At 37.0% G+C, this 25,982-nt stretch overlaps 1 protein-coding gene across 10 annotated transcripts in view; it reads left to right on the forward strand.

Moving 5' to 3' along the window:
* SLC44A5 (solute carrier family 44 member 5) overlaps window positions 1-25,982 on the forward strand; it is a 418,500-nt gene that overhangs the window by 263,088 nt on the left and 129,430 nt on the right. For all 10 annotated transcript variants that reach the window (XM_065520064.2, XM_074003606.1, XM_074003630.1 and 7 more), the window contains one exon: window positions 18,740-18,788. In XM_065520064.2, the coding sequence (XP_065376136.1) occupies window positions 18,740-18,788 (49 nt within the window). Of the gene's footprint in view, window positions 1-18,739; window positions 18,789-25,982 lie in introns of those variants that run through there.

The raw sequence follows: 25,982 nt of genomic DNA on the forward strand, positions 1-25,982 counted from the left end.
AATGGATATGTTTATCAGCTTGATTGAATCATTCTACATTGTATACATGTATTGAACCATCACATCATATCCCATTCATGAATGTACACAATTATGATTTGTTGGTTAAAAATAATATTAATAAAATATTATTCAATTACAAAAAATAAATTTGGGGGGTATAAAGTACTGCATGGTGACTACAGTTAATACTACTATACTATATATTTGAAATTTAGTAAAGGAATATATCTTAACTGTTCTCACCACGCACACAAAAATGGTAACTATGTGTGATGCTAGTGTTAATTAGTATGATTGTAGTAATTATTTCACAATGTATATCAAATCATCACATTATATACCTTACTTATACATAATGTTTATTTGTCAGTTATACATTGATAAAGCTAGAAAAAAGTTTAAAAAAGCAATGCAAAACTGACTAACATACCAAATTGAGTCTTAAATATATAAAGTATAGCACTAGCACAACAATAGCTAAAGGTTATTTTAAATATACCAAATATGGCATGCATACTTATCAAACATCTTTAATTCATAACAGTTTTCCCCTGTGCCTCACATAGTCACTGTAACTTGATTTACATTATTTCAAGTATTTTTTTCCTGGGGTATCTACTGGAAAAACCTGGCTGCTCAAACTTAACCTGTTTTCTGTTCTGTTCTTCTCTTTATATTTTTATTTAGTACTTAAACAATGAATCAGATACAGTTTCTGGTTGGAAATAAAGTAGCTAATGTAGTAAAAATCTTTCCTAAGCAATAGTATGCAGGACTATGTTGTGTGTATTGTGTGTGTGTGTGTGTGTGTGTGTAAGTGACATTGAAAAAGCACAGGACTAGAAACAGACTAGTGCAAAAACCATGTTAAATTTTAAAGGCAAGTTATTTTCTAACATTTCTAAAGTTCTGGAACAGGTTTTCTGGAAGTGATGTGTGACATGTAACTTGTTTTTTTGTAATGAGATTTGAGAGCAAGGTTAAAGTTAAATTAGTAAAAAAAGAAAACTAGCTGATTTGAGTAAGTCTTTAACTTAAACTATGACCATAATTATCCATTTCTCTCCTCATGGTTCACTATTTCCTTGACACACTGGATTTCTCTATCCCAAGTTTTCCTTCCTCCACCCACTGGGCCCATTTTCGTACCCCTCTTTCAAAGTCTAGCTTGCAGACCACCTCCTTATGTGAGGCTTTTCCTGGTTTCTCAGCTAAACATGAACTGTCTTTCCCTCACATTTTCCAGGGCCTTTATGTTTTCCTCTTTAAGCACTTGTTGAGTTCTTGTATTACAGTCTTTGTACATTTGTGTATTTCTGCTTCACAAGAGGAGTTGCTTCTGATCCATCTTTGTGTCTCTGATAGGGCCTTACAGAGAAAGCACTCGGTGAAAGATCAATTCTACTGAATGCTCAAAGAAAGCTTTTCAGAGGTTGAAATGAACTTAGAGGGAAGTTTTTGGTCAGGACACGTTCACATTTTAAGGGCTCTCTATCAATGAACAGTATCACAGGCTGCCTGAGCCTCTGAGTTCAAGAGCTTTTAGTGATGAGATACAGGAAAGTGCTCTTGGTTGTTTTAGAGGCTGGAAAGACACCAGCAGCTAAGGCCGAGAAAAGGCATAAAGTTAATTCTTTTCTTTCTCTAAATTCCTACAAGTAAGATAACAGAAGATGGAATGGATGGCACAGATGTGGGAATTAAAATTGATTTGAGTTCTTAGGAGAAGAGTTGGGAAATGCAGTGATGTGCCACTTAAGGATGGGAATATGTTCTGAGAAATGCATTGTTAGGCAATTTTGTTGTTGTGCAAACATCACAGCGCGTACTTAGGCAAATCTAGATGGTATAGCCTACTACACACCTAGGCCATGTGGTACAACCTATTGCTCGTAGGCTACAGATCGGTACAGCATGTTATTGTGCTGAATACTGTAGGCAGTTGTAACACAATGGCAAGTATTTCTGTACCTAAACATATCTAAATATAGAAAAGGTACACTAAAACTACAGTATAAATGATAAAAAATGGCACACCTGTAAATACGGCACTTACAATGAATTTTCAAGACTTCCTGGAAGTTGCTTTGAGTGAGTCAGTGAGTGAAGGGAGGTAAGTGAGGTGAAGGCCTAGGACATTACTGTATATTAAGATATTACTGTATATTGCTGTGTATTTAGTTTACACTAAGTTTATTTAAAATGTATAATATATAATAAATTAACCTTAACTTTCTGTAACTTTTTTACTTTAAAATTTAAATTGTTTAAGCTTTTTGACTCTTGTAATAATAGGTTAAAACATAAACAGTGGTACAAAAAATTTTCTTTCTTTATATACTTATTCTATAAACTTTTTCCTATTTTTACATTTTTTACTTTTTAAACTTTTTGTTAAAAACAGAGACACAAAAATATGTGTTAGCCTAGGCCTACATAGGGTCAGGATTATCAATATCACCGTCTTCCACTTCCACATCTTGTCCCACTGGGAGGTCTTCAGAAGCAATAACATGCACAGAGCTGTCACCTCCTATGATAACAAGGCCTTCTTCTAGAATATCTCTTTTTTGTTAGTTTGTTTTTTGTTTTTTGAGACAGAGTCTTGCTTTGTCACCCAGGCTGGAGTGCAGTGGCACTATCTCAGCTCACTGCAACCTGAGCCTCCTGGATTCAAGCCATTCTCATGCCTCAGTCTCCCGACTAGCTGGGGTTACAGGTGCCAGCCACTATGCCCAGCCAATTTCTGTATTTTAAGTAGAGAAGGGGTTTTGCCATGTTGATGAGGCTGGTCTCAAACTCCTGACCTCAGATGATCTGCCCGCCTGGACTTCCCAAAGTGCTGGGATTACAGGCATGTGCCACCGCCTTCAAGAGGCCTAGAATACATCTTGAAGGACCTGCCTGAGGCTGTTTTACAATTTACTGGGGTTTTTTTTTTTTTAATAAATATAGTATAGTAAATACATAAACAAGTAACATAGTCATTTATTATTATCAAGTATTGTGGCCATAAATAATTGTATGTGTGATACTTTTATACAACTGACAGCATAGTATTGTTTACACCAACATCACAATCACGAGTAATGCTTTGTGCTATGAAGTTACAATGACTATTAAGTCACTAGGCAATAGGAAATTTTCAGCTCCATTATTTTCTTGGAGGACCACCTTCATGTATGTGATTCATCATTGACTGAAGTGTCATTATGTGATACATAACTGTAATTTTTATTGAGGACTTCTTGTCTGTCAGAAATTTCACATGTAATTTAATATGTAACAGTAATAATAATCACAATACTTTTTCACATTCATGGAAATATCATAAATAATTTCACATCATGATCTCATTTGACTTTTCCAGTTGTGATATGTATGGATTATATTCTTCCTTTAACAGAAACTGAGACATAAGAAAGCAAAATGATTTTTTCAAGATTACATATTGAGTCAAAAACATAGTGTTAGAATATAAACTTTTTGATCTTGATTAGCTCTTTCTACCACATCTTTTGTTCCTAGCACAAAATACAGTTTATAATTTTTATACAGTATCTTTTAAATTACTTAAGAGTGGTTTATGTCTTCATGTGCATCAACCTTGGTTTTATTTCTTTGTGAAGTTTTCATTAATAAGAATGTGTATGGGGAATTTTTGTTGGTTAAACATAGAGAATTCCATACTTTAAAAGTTTTGACTAAATGTATATTACTAAATAAATAAGCACATCTTACCAACCTCTCATTTATGACTGTGACTGATAACACACAGTGGTGGGAAAGTGGACATTGAGAAATAGACATACATTATGACATAATGAAGAAATGTTTCTCAATTTTAATGTTGACCTAAGTAGAAGAAGGTAGTGAACCCTCCTTGGATTGGTGTCATTGTGGCACAGAAAAGAGGCCCATAGCTCCTTTCTCCTTGAGAACATAGGGCTACCTAAAAGATCTGAGTCAAAAATAGATACCTCAGAAATTCTGGAAAATTCCTGCAAGAGAAAGAAGACCTAGGAAGTTTTACTTAAGAGCTCAAGAGTTGATTGGGCCACTGGATAATCCTTTGCTTTTTGTAAGCTTTTCTGTGTTGGAGTGATCAGACCCAACACCAGGTCATGTGGGTGACAAAGTCCGGCGGAGTCAAAGGAATGAGAAAAAGACAGTTTGAGAGAGAAAAAGTGGGACCAGGGGGTCACTGAGAGTGTGGAGGCTGAGAAGGCCCTGAACACGCTATTTATTGGTGCTCAAACAAAGAAACAGGTGGTGAGGATGTGGGGGTTGAAAGGAAACAGCTATCAAGTGAATGAGAAACATATGGCTGCTTGAGATAATGGGAGTGCTAGAAGCTGGGAGCCAGCAAGTCTAACAGACATGTAAGCCCTGCCTCAGCTTCTCTCCCAACACTCAACTTTTCTCCTAACACTTCCAGATATTTTAATTCAAGTATTCCACCAATCAAGAAGTTTAAGGAATGATTGAAAATGAAATAACCTGAATTATCTTCAGAATGCCTAGAACACCCACCTGCACACAGCTTTAAAGGGTTCAGTCTCAGTCCTCTAAGAGACTTTCCTATAGCACTGGGATGATCAAGGGAATTTATGGTTAGAGAAACAGACATCTATAGTGATTCTATGCATATTACCTATACATGTTCTTTAGAAGTAGAAACTTTGCTCTAAAATCCCACTGCTAACTTATATTTGGATTCTAAAATATTCATTTTAAAAATCAGTAGTGGGTGAAAGGTCATGTGTCAATTTCCAGGCCTTCAAATGAATAAAATGTGGAAGAAGAATCCTTGGAAAAGTGTTGAGAATAGGTTCTACCTTACACCATATTACTCTTTTTGAACCGAAAACTAGAGTTGCCAGCCCTCCTTAGCTGCCTCAGCAGGAGGGAATGACTATTGGCAGAAATATCACTCAAGCAACCAAGTGACTAGAAATTACTTGGAAGTGTACATATTAATCCTGCCTTGTAACTTTGTCATCATTATATCTCTGCAGAAAGTAAGTTGGAAATCCGCCTGGCTGTTCAGGTTTTTAAAATGTGAAAGCAGAATACTTCTTAAGTCAGTTTTATGATGCATTCTAGCCAATGGGTGCATGAGCAGCATTATGAAAAGCCTAACTGGCATCAGCCTGTGTGGAGAGTGAATAAAACATAGCAGAACAAATAATTTTTAAAAAGACAGCTCTAAGAGAAATTCCATTATTTGTTCATAGCAAATATTTAATCAGCATCTACTATGATCCAGAACCACTGTTCTGAGTGGCGGGGCATACAGTAATGAACAAAACAGACAAAGTTCCTGCCCTCTTAAAGCTGACCCTCTTAAATTCCAGTAGGGATGGCTGACAATAAACAAAACCTCTTTGAGGACTAATAGATAGTCAAGAAATTATTATATCTTGAGTCAGAGAAGTGACTTGCTAAAGTTACACAAATTTCCAGCTGTAATCAAAATGATAGCAGATGCTCAGTTGGCTCATTGAATGGACTGTCTCAGTCTCTGAACTTGGATTACTTGAGTCTTTGAAGTAATATTGATAACATGTTTTGGATTTCTTGTTTGGAAAAATGTAACATTTCATTTTCTTCTGTTTTATGAGTGAGATTGTGGGTATGTCTTAGAAAGAGTGAGAGAGAACATACATATGGCCATATGAATCTAACAAACATAAGGATAAGAGGAAAAAACAAGTATCATTTGATTCCATCGATGTAAAGCCAAAAATAGACAAATTATATTTTTTTAGGAATGTGTAAGAAATAGTAAACTACAAGAAAAGCAAATAAATGATCATCATGAAATTCAAGACAGTGATTACTTTAGCAAAGAAGTAACTGTTCAGTATCCTATTGTATGACTATGTCATTATTTATCTTTTCTACTTTTGAAAAACATTGTATTGTTTTAAATTTTTGGCTATTACAAATGATGCGGCCATGAACCTTATTATACATGTGTCTTAATGTACATACATGTAGTATGGGGTATATATTTAGGACTGAAATTGTTCTTTCATAGGGTCAGATCATGCTAAACTTCTTGAAAACACTTCTACCAATTTTTCTTCTCACTAGCAGTATATAAGACTCCACATCTTTGTCAAGACATCATATTATCAAACTTTTTACTTTTTATGCATCTTTGGGGGATATATAATAATTTCTCTTTGTGGTTTTAATGTATATCTTTCTAATTATCAATGAGATTGAATATGATTTCATTATTTATTGACCATTTGGATTTTCTTCTCTGAAGTTCCTATCCAAGTCTTTTGCTCATGTTTTTATAAAGTTTTGTCTTTAAAAAAAAACAAAAGTTCTCTGATGAGAACACATGGACATATCAAGGGGAACAACACACACTGTGGCTTGCTTGGGGACTGGCGGTGGGGGAAAACATCAGGAAAAATAGCTAAGAGATGCTGGACTTAATACCCGGGTGATGGGATGAGCTGTGCAGCAAACCACCATGGCACACGTTGACCTGTGTAACAAACCTGCATATCCTGCACATGTACCTTGAAAGTTAAGATAAAAGTTGAAGAAAAAAAAAAGAAAAGACAACATAAAGCCCAAAAAGTATCTTGATAAAACACAGAATTTATCTTGGGTATAAGAACCTTCTTAGTCTTTTAATAGTACTCCAAAGAAATCCTGTTTTTCAAAAAGAATAGAACAGATTCCAGTTTTGCTTCAAGGTTCTTTTAATTTAAAGCTCTTTTTAAAAATGAGGTTTTTTACATATTCTGGATATTAGTAATTCAATGTTATCCCTCTCTTTATTGAGCCTTTCATTGAATAAAATTTCTTTTCTTTTCTTTTTTTTTTTTTTTTTTTTTGGTAAAGCCTACTATTCATTATGAGCAATGCTTTTGGAGGACAGGTTGGGGGAGTAGGGTGACAATTAGAATCTTAGAGACTGGAATGGAAGACTCTTAAAGTGACCAGGCTTTCTAAACCACTCTCAGTACAACCACTCTAGTTCCATCCTCAAGAACTGATGTTCTTTGTAGAGTTGGGTACATCAAAGTGCATTATCTTGCCACGTGTGACAATGCTTTCCCTTACATTAGAACTCATTTATTGATACCATTGTAACAGAAGGAAGAAAGTCTGATGTTTCCAATAAATGTAAAAATACCTTATATCTGTCTCTCTACAAATCGACTCACTTTGTAACTAGTTCTTTTTGTGCACTGCTTAATAAATCCTCTCTCTGAGGTCATAATGACTTTATAATTTTACCTTTCAGTTCAGGCTTTTCTATCTGAGATTGATTTTTGTATCTGATGTAAGGTAATGTCCAACTTTATTTCTATTTTTCTTTACAGATATCCATTGTCCTACCACCGTTCATTGAATAAAGTGTACACTTACTGATGATTTTTGTCTCTTTGATCAAAATATTGGATAAAATACTGAGAAAGTGTGTTACAATCTCTACCATGATTATGTCTCTTTCTCCTTGTAGTTCTACACATTCACATTTTGAACTTTGTTATTAAGTGCATATATTTAAAATTATTTCATCTTCCTAGTTAACTGAACCTTTATTATTTTGAAATGACCCTCTTTATTGCTATAGATTGGTTCAAAAGTAATTGTGGTTTTGCCATTCAAAGTATGGCAAAATTCGCAATTACTTTTGCACCAACCTAACAGTAGTATATTTTACTACAATTTTGATTTCCAGAGATCAACTTCAACTCATTCCTTTTGGTTAAAATTCACATGCTTTATCTTTTTCTTTCCTTTTGTTTCAACCTTTTTCTTTTTTTTGAGATGGAGTCTCACCCTGTCACACAGGCTGAAGTGCAATGGCACAATCTCGGCTCACTGCAACCTCCACCTCCTGTATTCAAGCGATTCTCCTGCCTCAGTCTCCCAAGTAGCTTGGATTACAGGTGCATGCTACCATGCCTGGCTAATTTTTTGTATCTTTAGTAGAGACAGGGTTTCACCATGTTGGCCAGGCTGGTCTTGAACTCCTGACCTCGTAATCCACCCGCCTTGGCCTCCCAAAGTGCTGGGATTACAGGCGTGAGCCACCATGCCTGGCCTGTTTCAATCTTTTTCTAGCCTTGTTTTTTGTACATACATATAGCATATAGTTGGATTTTGTTTTTTATCTAGTATGACAATTTTATCTTTTACAGGCATATTTTGTCCCTTTGTGTTTAATGAAATTGTAAATAAACTTGAGCTTGTATATTTCTTAGCCTGCTTGGGCTGCTATAACATAATACTATATAGACTGGGTGGCTGAAACAGTAGACATTTATTTCTCACAGTTCTGGGATTACACGTATGAGCCACTGTCCCTCGCCCAGCAATTATTTTTTAATATTTTTTATCTCTTTATTTCTCTATGCTACATCTAAATAATTTATGTTGACTTACTTTCTAGTTTGCTAATTGTATTTTCAGCTATGTCTAATCCAATGTCAAATTTATCTACTGAGTTTTACATTTCATTTGTTGTGGCTTTCTTTTTTAGATTCAATTTGCTTCATTTTCAGATCTACTAGGTAACTTTTTAATAGTTCTTCACATTTATCTCCAAGTTGGTGTTTTATTTCTAAAAAATAGTAAATATAGTTGTTTTATAACCTAGGACTAATAATTTAAATATCTGAAGACTTTGTATATCTATTAATGTTTGCTAATGATCTAATTCTTTCTTGGTGTCTTGTTTCCTGATGTAGCTTTTTTTGTGTGAGCTGCATATTTTCTTTGGAAAACTATTTATGAGAACACATAGAATAAAAGTACATTGCAACAGAGGTCTTTTGTTTTTATCAATCTGTTAGTTTTCTAGGAGCACCTACAGATCGAATAGAGTTTAGATTACTTCACATACACTGCAAATTCAAATGAGGTGTTTTTCCTCATTTTTTTGCTTAGTGCCACCATTCTTAAGGATATGGTGGATTTAATCTGAGGGGATAGCTCTCTGAAGTTCCAACTGTATGGAGGGACAGTCTATTTGAGCCCTCATCTTGAACAGCCTCTGGATTATGTCTTCTGGCCCCCTTACTCATGGAATTTGCTAAGTTGATAAATATCTTTGAGGCTATAATGGCTTTAGTAGTATCTTTCTTTCTCTGGGTCCTCCTTTTTCCTGTATTTTGTCAGTATTTTCTTGTATTTTGTCTGATATTTTTCCACTATTTTGTCAATTTTATAGTGCTTTTAAGTATTCTTTAAGCTTTATATCTAAATTTTTTAGTGCTTAGAGAGAGAGAGAAAAATGGGGGGGGGGGGAGAGAGAGAAAGAGAGAGAGAAGGGAGCTTACAATCCTTTTGGAATTGAAGCTAGCAGGTATAGTTTTTCCTTGCAGATTTATCCTCACAGTTTTGTACTACTGGCATCATGGAAGAACATGAGGCAAATCCCTTTTCTTAAATACTAGGTTTTCCTTTTCTAGACTTTCACTCTCTCTTCCAAATCTATGCAGAATATAAGAGAAGTAATCCCAAGGTTTTCTTTTGACAATTAGTTCACAATATGTTCAGTCTCTTTATGAAAAATCCATTTTGTTAGAAAAAATATTCACTGACATTTCTGCCTCACATATGGTCCACAGAATTTACAAGTATATAAAATCCAGGCTATTGTATCTTTGACTTTAGCCAGGGAGATAGGACTCCAAAAGAGGGTGAGATCAGCCCTAGGCGTCTATTTCATATGATTGTCTTAATCTGTAACACACACACACACACAATCACCACCACTCCCTTAGCCCTGGGAAAGAAGATCTCTCTCTCTCTCTCTATCTCTCTCTCTCTATCTATCTATCTCTCTCTCTCTCTCTCTACCTCAATAACAGCTTATGGTGGATAATACAATATGTTGTATGAGTCCCTGTTGTCTGCTGTTTCTCCTGTTTATCGTTCTAAGTGACTGGCCTGACCCATTGGTGAGAGATCATAGTTTACCACCATTTTTGCTCAATTACCCTGTAAATAGAAGCATCCATGTGATACAGATTCTAATAGAATACTCCACCTGTAGTTTTTATTTGGTAGATCATGATGCATTGTGGGTAGAAATTGTACACTAAAGCATGTTTTCTTTCCTACACTTTAGACCCAGGAATAGGGATTTTTTTCCAGTGATTAGTAATGTCTATCTTCTTGAGTTGTGGCAAAAGTCAGAGTTGATAAGCAGTTTAATTTTATTCTCATCAATAACCTGTGGGCGATATGAGGAGGCAGGAGAGATGTTATCACTAGCTACCAAACTGCTTTATGCATTTGTGATAAACTGACAAACTCTTGATGTTTTTCTTTAGTAGTATTTATTCTTAAGTTTAATAGAAAGTCTTTTACTTAGCTACAACTTTAAAGACAATTTTCCCCTTCTCTACAGAACTTAATTTTTATATTTATTTAATGATGAAAATTATCATTTTCCCCAATCTTTATTCATTTACCGTGCTGCTGCCTGAACTCCGCACTCAGAAAAGCAAGGTGAAGTCACTTATTTTATATTTAGCGCGAATGCATGTGCTGTTCGTTTTCCATCTTTAATTGTGAAGTTGTTATTTTTTTTCGGAGGTAAGGGAAAAGGGCCTGGCATGATAATGAACTGCATAACCTTTGAAACTAGAGGAAAATAAGGAGTTGTTTCAATGTAATTAGAGTATTTCATGGTTCTTTTTTTTGAGTGATTCATGTCGAGCAATAAAATACAAATATAGCTAGAAAGAAATGTTAGAAAACCCAAGCTGATAACCTTCAAACTCAATTCATGTTCTTGTTTACTTCCAGACTTTCTTTTTAAATCAATATTGATTCAGAATTTATTTATTCTGAGATGTGTGATTATCCAATAATTCATGGCTGTTCTATAGCACAAATTCACTGCTTTGTCACACTAATCAAGAAAAATCATTTTTTCAAAAGTACATTTCAAATGCCCCCTAAACATCCATCCTTCAGCACTGCCTATAAAATCAGTCTGTTAAGAGGCAGCCTGAGTGCCTCTTAAAGAAGAGAGAAACACTTTCTTTTTAGGTGTTTCTTTTAGTTATTACTTCCAAGGTTATAACTGAATTGTTTATGATTTGTGTTCATATAGAGCAAATTATTTCAAATGATGATGCAAACTACTTAAAAACCATCCTAGTGATTCGGCAAATGTTTCTTAAAACAGGAGATTTGACATTCTTGGTAGAATATAAGGTGATTTATCATCTCATATGTTTAGGAAGTTACTCAGACTGGGAGAAAAACAGCCATCATAGGTCATGATACCACTGTATTGTTTGGTTTGAAATCAGTGCTGAAGGAATCTCATTTGCATTTCCATTAATCATGCCATGTCCAATGTGGGGTCATGTTTCTGCCTGAGATGAGTTTCTGGAATGCTCATCATTTTCTGCATGAGGCATTGTCATCATTAGGTGATGAAGCAGGGTACCATGCCCTTTCTTTCACCCCCAACAAATGTATTCCTCTGTAATGCTTCTTGAATTACCTCATCCTCTTTCAGAGCTACAGCCTCAGTCAGGCATCTACCATCTTACGTCTGAAATACAACAGTCATTTCCTCATTGATTCATCTGCCTTAACTTTCTTATTTCCTCTGCATCAAATATATAAACACATAACAATTAGGTCGCTTATTCAGAAGACTTTGGGGACAGTGTAAGTCCTCCTCCAACTCCTGATAATGTGCTTAATTCTTCTACCTGCTGTCATGTCTTGTCCCCCAGGCATAGCTCTTTGTTACAGCTCAGCATGTGCTGTTGTCTAGCTTTCACACATGACACATTCTTTCCTCTAAGTATGGTTAAAATTTCTCTCCTAAAAGTTATTCCATAACCATCACACCCAGCTTAGTCACTGAAATCCTTCTAGAATTATTGGTATTATTTGTAGCCAATGTGTCAATTCAACAAGTTGGTTTGTACTGATTCTACGCTGATCACTTCCGTTATGTGGATAATTTACATTTTACTGTTTCCAATGTTAGTTGGTCTCCTCCAAAGATAGAAATTGTTTCCAAACTTTTTTCCCCTCCGCTATCTATCATTTTATGGATGACAAAACGGAAGGTTAGAGGGGCAAAAAGTAATTCTCCCAAGATCATACTGCTTATAGATGATAGAAATAACATTTTATACCAGTTAATTTGATACCCAATTTTTATTCACCAGTGTGGGATACTTTCTCCCTTATTTCCTTTGTTAGCTGCTACTTGCCTTAACATTACAATCAGATACTGAATTCGTGTTGGTGATAAGGGGAATAATTTGTCACATCAGTGCACTTCTAGGAGTGTATTAACTTCCTTTAATCTAAGTTGAAATTTATCTAAAGTGATTTGCTGGTGACTGACAAGATTGATCCTCTAGTTGTATTTTCTTTTTTTTTTTTTTTTTTTTTTTTTTGAGACGGAATCTCGCTCTGTCGCCCAGGCTGGAGTGCAGTGGGCGGATCTCAGCTCACTGCAAGCTCCGCCTCCCGGGTTTACGCCATTCTCCTGCCTCAGCCTCCCGAGTAGCTGGGACTACAGGCGCCCGCCACCTCGCCCGGCTAGTTTTTTTTTTTTGTATTTTTTAGTAGAGACGAGGTTTCACCGTGTTAGCCAGGATGGGTCTCGATCTCCTGACCTCATGATCCGCCCGTCTCGGCCTCCCCGTATTTTCATAATCTAAATTAATTATACAAGATATCAAAATTACATTGACATTCTTTTAAAACTTATTTTGTAAATATTGAATGCCTGCGATGTGTACAACAGGCACTAATGTAGGTAACAGGAACAGAGAAATAACCAAGAGCTCATTTCTACCTTAGAGAAACTATGTAGTAATCCAGTAGGATAAATAGTCATATGTATTAGCTTCCTATTGCTGTGGTAATGAATTACCACAAACTTGTGGCTTAGAAAAACACAAATTTATTATCTTACATTTCTAGAGGTTAGAAGTCCAAAATACATCTCAATGAGCTAAAATCAAGGCATTAGCAGGATATCCAGGGGAAATCCATTTTCTTACTTTTCCCAGGTTCTAGAAGCTTCTGTATTCCTTGGCTCGTGACTCTCTTACATCTTTAAAGCCAGAAATGGCCAGTTGAGTTTTTCTAACATTGCATCATTCCAATCTTGTTTCTGTTGTCATCTTTCCTTCTTTGACTCATCTGCTTCCCTCTTCCCTATATAAGCACCCTTGTGATCACGCTGGGCTCACCCAGATAATCCAGGCTAATCTCACCATCTCATGGTCCTTAATTTATTCACATCTGCAAACTCCCTTTCCTTATATTAGGTAACATATTTACAGGGTCTAGGGATTAGGATGTGAACATATTTGGGAGGCCATTATTCTATCTACCACAACATGTAAACAGATAACCTGTAATACAGTGTCGTAAGCACAACAATGCAAATGGAATTACTGTGTCTCAGAGATTAATGGAATTAGCTGCTTTGGTATGGAATTCCTTGAAAGTTCTCAGGATTGATCTCCTGTCAAAGTGGGTAGAATTAACTTTGGCCCACTTTGGCACGGTGGCCAGTAGAATGATTTTTTTCTTGTCCTTCTTGAGAATCAGTAGCAAGTTTGTGAGGGGAAGTGTAGGCCTCCTTTAGCCATCACCAAGGGAATAAGGAAGAGAAAGTCACACTACTCAGAGGGAACAGAATATGAAAAGGGGGGAACTTTAAAATAGTACAGAATTGCATAAGACCAAGTTCAAAGAGGGGCATTATAAGAAATACGGCTGGTGAGATGAGCCATATCATAAAAAGCCATGTGTGTTGGGCTAAGAAGTGGAAATATCATCCTGTAAGAAATGGCAAAGAACATGATTCCTTATTATTTGGTGAGACTTAGAGGAAAACAGAACCCTTTCTTTGAATGAAATGACAGGCCCTCTTTTATAGACATACTATAAAGCATATTTTAAAAATAAAATAAAAGACATGCATAATTATTCACAATTCTCTGCTGGCTATTGTTGTATATTAAAGTCTTAATTTTGTACTGCTCCATTTTTCCATGTTCACTGGAAAGTTATCTGACCTGCTTACTCATAGTAGGTCTCTTTTAAATTCTAGAACATGTATTCATCCCACCTTAGTTACTTTTTTGCTCTCTGAATTAATATTAGGTTCTCAGAAGGAGAATATTCCTGCAGGAATAAAATCAAATGTTTTGGATTTTTACTTTTTACAGCTTATCAATGGTAGTTATATTGTCATTTTCTTTGAGAAACAGATTACTTTTAAAGAAAAGAGACTTTCTAAGCATGACTGGCTGCTTTATGTTGCCATTTGCTTTCAATGTAGCCATGTGAAATCTGCACCTGTGAATTGAATTAATTACCTGAACTATTTTCCTTAATCTTCATAAATTATTTCTGGTTCAGAAATTGCATTGTATGGTTGCAATAGCAACTGTTAACCACAACAACAAATGTGTAGCTGTCTTTTATAAATGTTTTCCAATGACTCTAAATTTACTGTTGTAAGACAATAAATTTGGTGATCAGAAAGTCAAATGACTTAAGAAGCTTATAAAATATTATATAATTTTAGGGTTTTTTTTCTTTAAGTGAGAAATATGAATTGCATTCGAGGAGCTAAGCCACATGACAGGGAGCCACTGTGGCTTTTTTCATTTAGCTGGCCCCTCAGTCTATTTATTCCAGAGATTCAATTAGAGTACTGAGGGCCCCCATAAAAGCACTGCCCTCTATTGATTTGCAGGATATAAAAAATTTGCATGACAATACAAATTCTGCCGGCACATGGGGGCAGGGTGAAGTAATCACTTTCCAGCTGTCATTACTATACAGAATCAGCTCAATCTTATCATCTGACTGTGGTTTTAGTGTATTTTCAACTGAAATATGAAGCAGCCAGGATTTACAATCTGAAAGTGTCAGCTTTTCTGGCAGATTCAACAATGGCATTTCATTTACACTGCAATCCACTTTCTCTCTTGGTGAGGTACAAATCACAGAAAAATTGGAAGCCGGCCTAAATACTTTTAAGCTGGTTTTGCCTAACTTTAATGTAAACAGCAAATAATTACAAAATCAATATGAGTTATTAACCCCTTTAAACCTGTCTTCTCCTTACTCATCTGTGAATTACTTTAAAATGACCAATGAGCAACTTATTGCTAAATGGCTCAGCACAGGCTTTGGCATTGGACAGTCTGCCTTTCAATGCCACCTCTGCCTCTTGTTAGCTGGGTGAGCTAGGGAAAATTATCTCACCCTTCTGTACCCAAACTTCCTATTTGTAAAATAGAATAATAATAATGGCATATTTTAGTACATTGAAATGGCATGAATTTTTAGAAACATTAAATGACATAATAAATACACTAGGGCTATTCCACTGCACTGCTCAGAGAAGTACAATGTGTTCTATGTGGAATTGTGCAAGATGGCAGACCTATGTGTAAAGCACTTAGAGTAGTCCCTGGTACAAATAAAATTAAGACACATGCACACATATGTTTATTGCAGCACTATTCACAATAGCAAAGACTTGGAATCAACCCAAATGTCCATCAGTGACAGACTGGATTAAGAAAATGTGGCACATATACACCATGGAATACTATGCAGCCATAAAAAAGGATGAGTTTGTGTCCTATGTAGGGACATGGATGCAGCTGGAAACCATCATTCTCAGCAAACTATCACAAGAACAGAAAACCAAACACCGCATGTTCTCACTCATAGGTGGGAACTGAACAATGAGATCACTTGGACTCGGGAAGGGGAACATCACACACCGGGGCCTATCACGGGGAGGGGGGAGTGGGGAGGGATTGCATTGGGAGTTATACCTGATGTAAATGATGAGTTGATGGGTGCTGACGAGTTGGTGGGTGCAGCACACCAACATGGCACAAGTATACATATGTAACAAACCTGCATGTTATGCACATGTACCCTAGAACTTAAAGTATAATAAAAAATAAAAAATATAAAAAAAAGAATAAATTTTATAGAATTTATGATCTTTCCTTTTTCTTGAAATACTTTGACTTTCTTGAATGTCTGTGTCTCTTCCTAAAACTCTGTCACTGGCTCCTCACATCTAATGGTAGTGTTTCCCAAAACTCATACACATCATGATGACCTACTTTTCTCCTCATTTTCTCCATTAGGTTGGTCTGTTAAGTAGAACTAGACATAATGACAGTGTGTAAACAGGGATGTAGTTATACAATTGAGATGAAAATCAAATAGCTTAATGGTTCCCAAATCTGCCTGTGCATCAGAGTCAGTTAGTGGGTCATTTAAAAATACAGATTCTCAGGCCCATTCCTCAGATCTATGGAATTGGAATATTTGATATGGGGGATTGTTGGAATCTTGTACCCCTAAAAGTTTTTGAGCTATTTCAGCTATTCAGACAGATTTGGTAACTGAAATCTAGAACCAGGAATGTTGCAAATATTAATGTTCAAAATCAGAGTGAAAGATTCAAGTCAAAGAGCACAGGGTCAGAGCATGAGCAGAAAATGAAGTCAAAGTTGAGTGTTAGGAGCTTGTGAAACCTGTTCATTCATGACCCGCCCTGTGCCCCACAGCATTCTCTATCACAGCTCTCACTGCACAGTGTTGAAATGTTTCCAGCTTATGTTTCTTTTCTTTCCTTCCTTTTCTCCTTCCTTCCTTCCTTCCTTTCTTCCTTCCTTTCTTCCTTCCTTCCTTCCTTTCTTCCTTCCTTCCTTCCTTCCTTTCTCTCTCGTTCCTTCTTTCTTTTTTTCTTTCTTTTTTCTTCCTTTTTTCCTTTCTCTTTTTCTTTCTTTCTCTCTTTCTTTTCTTTCTTTCTCTCTTTCTTTCTTTCTCTTATCTGTCTTGCTCTCTCACCCAAGCTGGGGTACAGTGGCACAATCTCAGCTCACTGCAATGTCCACCTCCTGGGTTCAAGCAATTCTCATGCCTCAACCTTTGGAATAACTAGGACTACAGGTGTGCACCATCACGCCCAGCTAATTTGAGGTTTTGCCATGTTGCCCAGGCTGGTCTGGAACTCCTGGCCTCAAGCAGTCCACCAGCCTTGGCTTTTCAAAGTGCTAGGATTATAGGTGTTAGCCACCCATGTCCAGCCCTCTTGAGCTTATATTTCTTATTCAAGTATGAGATTCATAAAGGCAGACTTAGTCTGAAAAATTCCTTTTCATATCCTCACACCACGTGTTCATGGCAAGGATCCAAAAAATGTTGTTAAAATGAATTGTTAAAATGTAAGCCGAGAGAGCGAATTTTAATAGGACTCTTTGGCTCTTTTGTTACATATAAACAATCTGAACTAATTAAAAGTGAGAAAAGGGAACACAGTTTGAGACTGTAAGGTGTCTCATGAAACTCAACTCTGAGCTTCAGGTAAGAACTAGACCACAAGATAAAGGCTGTTAGGACCATCATCTCTGTTTCTCTTTGAACATTTAGTTCAATAACTTCTTTCTGAAAGCCAGATTTCTCTGCTTCTCTTGTTTTCGAGGTTTATATTTTGCAGTTCGTCTTCCACTGAGAATAACTCATTGTCTATTCTAATTCTAAATTCCTGGGACTGAGAATCTGACTGGCCCAGCTTGGATCCAATATCTAAACCAGATCCAGTTGGCCATGGCCAGAAAACAGGCACAAAGAAGAAATGTCACGACTAAAGACCCACTCCTGTGGATTGGGGGACAGAGGGATGGTCAGTGCTCAGATAAAGTAGACTTAAACACTTTTAATATTATCTGTTGCAGTGAAGCAGAGTCAGATAAGCTGTCCAAAAAAGAGAAGCAGACAGTGTGCTAGAGAACTTGGCACTGAAGTACATATCAACTGTCTCAAACAGGAAAATTTTATCTTTTATTCAGGACCCGACCTTTTTACAGGGACAAATCCCTAGAGGAACACGTGGGAGTGCTTAGGTTGTAGGAGAAGAGTCAAGAGTTTGGGGACTGCAAAGTGCACACCTTTGGCCAGGAAAGACTTTACATAACTTGTTACTGGGTCTGCCCACACAGTACATGCAGGGAGAAAAAAGCCATTCCATGTGTACTTTTACTGTTTAAAGAAAAGGGTAATATATCACAATCATAATGCAGCAGAGTGACAAGGGCACCTTCCCAGATGGCATGAAGTCTGCCAGTAGATTGAAAAAACTGAAATAAAAATGTTTCTATAACAGAACATTAATTTTTATGTACCATACAGCCAACATGATAGAGACAGACAGTAACTAGTATTTGAACTTCTCGAAGGAAGGCCTAATCTACTGAGAGGAATGGGAGAGCTGGGATAAGGAGGCATCTCATATTGAACTGTGCACCTCATAAGTCCTCAGCAACACTTGGTGATGGAAGATGGTAAAATTGTTTTGCAGACCATAAAGGCTTCAAGTTTTGCTATCCTGGATATAATCTTTAATGTTGGTGCTCAGTATGGTGGGAGGATATATTCTCCAGGTGTATGGAACAGTATGGTGGGAGGATACATTCACCAGGTGTATGGAATATGTTCCTTAACCACTCTTCCCAGTCCTCCTTCTAAGCTGGAGAGAGGAGAAAGAATTGACAACCATAACCAAGACATACTTATGTTTCATCAAACCAAAGTATGAATTCATCACTGCACTGAGCAGTGGACTAACCAATATGTAGATTTTTTTTATTGATATTTTATATTAATTTATTTGCTGGCTTATATGCTTAAAAGGTCTTTGTTTTAAATGCAGGTGATCCAAGGACATATGACCCAGATTTCAAGGGGCCTGTTTCCAACAGGTAAGCAATTATTTTTGGGGGAATATGCTTTTTTTAAACATACACAGAAAGCTTTGGGGGATGGGGGAGGTACTATTTTCCAATCAATGGAGAATTATGTCTACTGTGAGGGGACAATGACTTATTTCTGCCTAAATGTCACCTTATTTACACGGGGAAAGTACAGAGAATAAATCTTTCCGTGAGTCATGAATATCTTCTCCCGTTAGCAAATGAACTGCCTTACATTATTAAACTAAGTGTTTGTACTTTTCAAAAAGAGAAGCGAAAAAAATGCTTTATGAGATTTAACCACTTTGTAGAGAAGCAAACTCATTTAAGCAGTTGTTTTATGCACCTGTTTACTCTGGGACTTACCAATGCAAATGCAGAGTTGCCATGCCATGCAGAGTTCTATGCCAAGTATTTGTGCCGCTCAGCTTCCAAGATCAGGGTGCTTTCTCAGAGGCAGTCATTCACCAGTGCATCGTGTGCACTTTAGGATAGTTTAAAATGCTCTAGGGAAATATGTGCTCGTCTCAGCTGGTGCTTCCTCCCCTCTCCAAGGTTCTGTGCCATTTTTAAATTAGCCAGCAATTCATAGTCCTCTTATTATTTATTTTAGCCTCTATTTGCAAGCTTTTTGCTAATCACAAAGGGGATTGTGGGGTAAAATGGCTACATATGGAGGGAAGACTACACAGTTGGTGGCTGTTTTTTGCTTAACTTTGATTTCTGGCAGTTGTATGTCATAATGAACCGTGATGTGAACTAGCGATCAGCATGCTCATTTGCACGTGCCAACCATCAGTATGTACATTAGCATTTACTGTTATGTCCCTGTAATAGCCCAGCTTTAAAAAGATGTATATTCAGTTTGTTCTAATTTTGTGAAAAAAAAAAACAAGTCATTTGTTTCAGGTTACTCATTTAAAGGCATACTTAGAATAAAGGTGCCTTCTTTAAAATGAGTCCAAAATCTCTCCATTCTCTCCATGGTAACACCATGAATACATTTTGTTGTCTAGTATACAAACAGCCTCATTCAGTGTGGTGGCTACTTTTACTATCATTACATCCATTTTACAATAACTTATTTGTAAGCATCAAATATAGCCTATTGACTTCAAGGAAACTTCAGGTATAAATCAGATTCAGCAGTAATAATAATTATAATAAATAGGCTGACACATTTAGAAAGAGGAAATACAGATCACAGGTTTCTAGGCCATAGATAAGAAAGCGGAATTAGGCCTGGCTGGTTTTAGGTGTAGTAAAAGAGGTGAGATCTCCTGTCTTCCATTATGTAGAATTTAATGATGGAACCGGGTAGTTCAGGTAAAGTCTAAATGACTGTGATCATCACTGTGAGGAAAGTAATTTATTTTTACCTGGGGCCTTTTGTGATGTCTCCGGTACCACAAAGACCTTCAAAGGTGAACTGGTCATTCTGTGGGCATACCTTCCTCTGCCTTCAATCCAAGAACAGAGGAGAGCATTGTAAAATCGTGGGGGCATAACTACAGGAAGACGTAGTTGGCCCATTTGTAACTTTTCTGGCAGCAGGGTTCTATACTGCCCTTACTGGGAAAATAATCGGGGTGCTTAAGGAGCAAGTAAGAAGCCCCCAATTCTCCATATTGCCTTTAGCAGCAGGACTGGCTTTAATAACACCTTGTGCTTACATCATGCAGCTCTCCTGAAAAATCCAAAATGTTATTGGATAATCAGACAGACTCTTCAGCATTCTCTGCTTGTCAGTCCACTATGTTCTGTTTTCTTCTCTCAGTTCACAAGGGCAATATTTTGTGCCTAGTCACCACACAACTGTATTTGTTTTGAGAAAAGATGAAGGGGTAATAGTCATGCATAGGAGAGGTGAACTCAGTGTCTCATTTGTTCTCATCTACCAAGAACTGGGTGTATGAGAACTATTGTCCAATAATCAAGGAAAGATGATTTTGATAGTTTAAGGTGTTTCCCCAGGCCCTTTTCACAAAGTAGATATTCAGGCCCCAAGATTTCTCCCTGATATTCAACAGAATCAAAAAATGATTGATTAGTTAAAAAGGTATTCAGAATTACCCTTGGCATTAGACATTGGAAATGAATATGCATAGAAAACTAAGAAATAAAAGCTTTCTGATAAGATGCTACATGAGAAATTCATCTCATAATGTAGACCTAACTAAATTTTATTTAATGGAGAATTGGTATGCTTTCTTCTGTTAGGTAAGAACCATGTAATCCACTGTTTCTCTTCCTGTACTGCCTTGTAGGAAGCCTGCTGACAAGCCCACTTATTTTTGAGGATAAGAACATCCCATCTTTGTGTTATTACCGACTAGTGTAATTCTTCTGATAGAGTTAGGGGTACTATACACATTTATTTAAGGAGTGAAGGAAAGAAAACAAGAATGGGAAGGAAGCAGTGTGACATAGAATCCAGGGATAAATACAAGGATGAACTTCAAAGGAGGCTGAGTAACGGCTATAGCATTATCACACTTGAGACAAAATAGTCAGCATGTGTAAGTGAGGCTTCACTTATGGGTTTAAACTTTACGACTTCTAAGTCTTTATTTAAAGTTCTTGCTAAGATGCTATCAGAACCCTCTACCATTTTCAGATGCCATTGGTGTGATATTGGGTTCATGTTCCTAAACAAGATACTCTGCTAACAGGAAAGTAGTAGCAGAGTTCTCTGAGCTATTTGCATTACTAGGTATCATGGAATACACCTCATACTATTTCTCAAGTCAATTAGTTTGTATAAAGTGTCTACAGGGGGCATGACACTGCATATGATGTGGATCTAAGTATGCTGTGTCAAGGGAGGTCAAAGATTTACAGGTCCCTCATACAAAAAGTTCAGCCTATTCTGTTTATCTCTTTTTATGTTAGGGCAAAGTCATTAAAATGTTATGACCATTTACTTGACCTGTGATCCAAGTCTAGGAAAATAAAGTCCAAATTGCTACAGTTGGCATCCTGTAATAAAGGCCACATGTTATCATCTCGGGTTTTAGAGATGGAGTTTGTTTCATTTTGTTTTAAATAGAATAACTATCCTGAAAAAAGGATGCAATTTTAAAGAATGCTGATATTTTCAAGCATAACTATGAAAGAAATAATCATATGCTGGCCGGGCACGGTGGCTCATGCCTATAAACCCAGCACTTTGGGAGGCCAAGGCTGGCAGATCAGTTGAGGCCGGGAGTTTGAAACCAGCCTGGCCAACATGGTGAAACCCCGTCTCCACTAAAAACACCAAAATTAGCTGGGTGTGGTGGTGCATGCCTGTAATCCCACCTATTCAGGAGACTGAGGCAGGAGAATCTCTTGAACCCAGGAGGCAGAGGTTGCAGTGAGTTGAGATCGTGCCACTGCACTCCAGTCTGGGCAACAGAGAAAGACTCTGTCTCAATAATAATAGTAATAATAATAACCATACTTTTAACAAACAGAATGTCATCCAAGGAATAGGTGCCATAACCAGTGGTATACTAAGAAAAACTGAAAAGCTAGACCTCATTATTAATTACTCACACAAATATTGAATCCACATCTCTGTCCTCCAAGGAAAATTACACACCAGATGACAAGATCCCACATGCATATGATAAGCTAAAGAGCAAGCACAAGTAGCGTGGGCTGTGCACCAAATGTGTGGTTCACAGCAACAGGGGAGGAAGGGCACTCTGAGGCTGGGGTCAGAGGTGCTGATTCCTGGGCAGGGTCACAGAGAAAGGAAGACTACTAATTTATGGGAAGCACTTTTCCAAACTTAGGAATTTGGAAGATAGCACTGCTTTCTAAGGGTTAAACTAGAAATTAACATGTAATTAAAGTAGAGATGTAGGTAGTTACCATAATGAGGCCTGTAAGGCTTCTGGTCCAGCAAGTCTTGATGATAAATTTATTCAATCTATTATCATATCTAAAGAGAAGTACAAATGATGATCAAACAACTCTGTCCATCCAAGAACTCTCCAGATTAGGGCACCTAAGCCAAATTGATACAAGGATCCTATGTAAGGATCCTGCTCTCTTGACCACAGGCTAGCAGAGCTGGATGCCATCAAGCATTCTATTCATGTAATTCCCCTTGTTCTGACTCCACACTCATCAAGCAACCTTTTGATAATTAGGTTTTTCATTTAGTTTGCCTACCGGAAGGAATGAACTGGTCAGGGCAACATGAACATCAGTTCGGCTCAGCAATTAAATTTCTCAATGTAAATTATTTCATTGGCATTCTGATTTTAGACATCAGTCTCTTGTGAGCTTTTTTAGTGCCAGTCATCACCCCTGAGTTGGAGTAATTCTAGGGCATGACAAAATCAATATTCAGACCCTGCAGAAATGTACATAACTGGTTTGGCTCAGCAGAGTTTATTCAAGGGTTTAGAGAACTCAGAGACTGTTTAGGCAGATATGTTAAGACAAAATTATGTAGGGCTTTGAATACCATGCTAAAGCATTTGGAGCTGATTCTCAGGCAGTGGCAACTCATTGGAGAAATTAGTATTGGGGGAGTGGTGTGACATGATCAAAACTGTTAGTCACAGGTCTGCTATGTACAGCTGTTCATAGTGGAGCTCATGGCTTAACCGAAGAGTCAGCCAAGCAAGCAATTAACTACAACACGGTATTATAAGTGCGCACACTACTCTTGGAGCGCCAAGAAAGAGTGTCCACAATTCACTCCAGGGATGATCAGAGGGTATTTTTCAGAAGAGAGAATTTTCCATTAGACTTTAATGTTCTTTCAAGATTTCCCCCTTATACAGGTGTTTTAGTTAAAATAAATATATCAGTATTTCAAAAAGCCTCAGAAGTGTATTTATATTTCTGACTTTCTACTTGATAGTTCTACCTGGATATGCCATAGGTATCCTAAACTCAACATTTTAAAGCCTGAATTCATGAGCTCCTTTGCCCTTTATACCCTTCCTGCTCCTTCTCATGGTGTTTCCTCCCTTGGTGAAGGAAACTACACCTTCTACAGTCAAACTAGTCAAACTACAGTCAAACTAGTTGTTAAACACAATAGTGCTAGATTCTTGCTTCTACGCTGAATATACAATAGTCCTAAAACCTTGCAGATTTTGTCTTCTTTTTACCTCTTAGAACTCTGCTTTCCCTACAACTGCCTGAGTCGAGGCTTTAATAATCTCTCAACTGAGTTACCGAAATAGTCTTTTAAATGATGTCTTGCTTTCCTTCTAACCAACTCTGTCCTGCCAGAATTCTGTCTTTTCCAGGATTGAGTCCATCCTTAATTTTGAGGCCAAGATGACAGTTTATTTAGGCATTCAGCAAATATGCATTATATACTAGGGACTTTTCTCAGCCCAGAAGACACACTGATGAACAAAACAGACAAGCTTTTGGCTTCTCATAGACCTGATATTCTAGATAGGACATCAATTATATAAGCAAAGAAATGAACAAAGCTACTTTCAATGGTGATAAATACTGTAACATAAATACAATCAAATGATATGGTTGAGAGTGAATGGGGAACTGGGTTATTGTTGAGGGCTCTTGGGCACATGGCAGATAAGAGTTGGATGAGAAGAGGGGGCCAGCCATGCAAAGATCTGGGGTCAAAGCATTCAGGCAGAAGATAACAAATGCAAAGTCCCTGAGATGCACACAAGTTTAGAATGTTTAAGGAATGGAAACAAGTCAGGTGTGACTACAATGAAAGGGTAAGTGTTCTCAGGCTTTCATACTTTGATGTGTACTATTGGCTATTCTTGGAATGTCTTCAAGTATGAGTGCAAGGGTCACCTCTGCTTTATATTTTTTCTGTATTCTTCTTACTCCTATCAGTACTAGACACACTGTCCTTTTTCCAGAGCTCTCATCAATAACTATTAATTTCACTGATCACATTAATCTCTTTATTATCTGCCTCTCCTATTGAACTGCAAACTCTGTTGGGGAGGAACTTTCCTTAGTTTATCTTTGTGTTTCTAGCACATAGCACAGCACCTGCCACAGAGAAAGCATAGTTAATTAATACTTTTTTAAAAATCTCGATTTAAAGGTGGCTACAGAGTTTTAGGTTATTTTCATAATTATCAGGAATAACTTGTAGGCAGTGACATTTTAAAGTGCAAAAAACATAGAAAAAAGAGCAAGCTCACATATTGAGGAATTAAAGAGGCCACAGATATTAAAGATGAGTGTTAGCCTGTATCTTTCTGTGGAAAAGAGACACGCTGATAAATATTTAATCACATTAGGCCATTTGCTCCATTCCGAATGAAGAATATAAATGCCAGGTTTAGAGTACATCTTCAATTCACATTTGCATTCTGAACAATTAGCCATTTGGGGCAATTATTTACTTTTATTTCTCTTCATTTCCTTCTACACTTGAGACTTCATAAAAAAGTTTTCAAAAGAAGTGCTATTGATAGAGGCTTTTTATTCCAAACTATTTTACAAATCAAAATGGTTCATAACCTCTGTTTTTGTTTTTGTTTTTGTTTTGGAATATTAGAGACTTTTAAACCACAGTTTAATTGTATTTAGAATTGTCTCTGAAATTACAATGCACTACTCTGGAAAGAGTTCCCAGGCACCAGAGGTATTCAATCTAAGACAGACTGGCCACATGGCAGGGATGGCAAACATAGGATTAAGTCATGAGACCGAGGTTAGACTGGATATGCTCAAAGGAACATTCAGTGGTTTGATTTCAGCTCACCAATAACAATGACAAAATGATGATAAAGATGCTAATGATGCTGATGACGAAGATTCTGCAGTTGTTCCTCTGCTGTAGCTGATGATAGCTGCAATGATGGCTAACATTTATTGAGCTCTATCCATGCTCAATTATAAGCATTTTTATTTATTTATTTATTTTTAATTCATTTTTTATTATACTTTAAGCTCTAGGGTACATGTGCACAAAGTGCAGGTTTGTTACATATGTATACATGTGCCATGTTGGTGTGCTGCACCCATTAACTCGTCATTTACATTAGGTATATCTCCTAATGCTATCCCTCCCCGCTGCCCCCACTATAGGCCCTGGTGTGTGATGTTCCCCTTCCTGTGTCCAAGTGATCTCATTGTTCAATTCCCACCTATGAGTGAGAACATGCAGTATTTGGTTTTCTGTTCTTGCGATAGTTTGCTGAGAATGATGGTTTCCAGCTGCATCCAGGTCCCTACAAAGGACACGAACTCATC

Source organism: Macaca fascicularis, chromosome 1, assembly GCF_037993035.2.
Source record: "Macaca fascicularis isolate 582-1 chromosome 1, T2T-MFA8v1.1".
Classification (NCBI taxonomy): domain Eukaryota; kingdom Metazoa; phylum Chordata; class Mammalia; order Primates; family Cercopithecidae; genus Macaca; species Macaca fascicularis.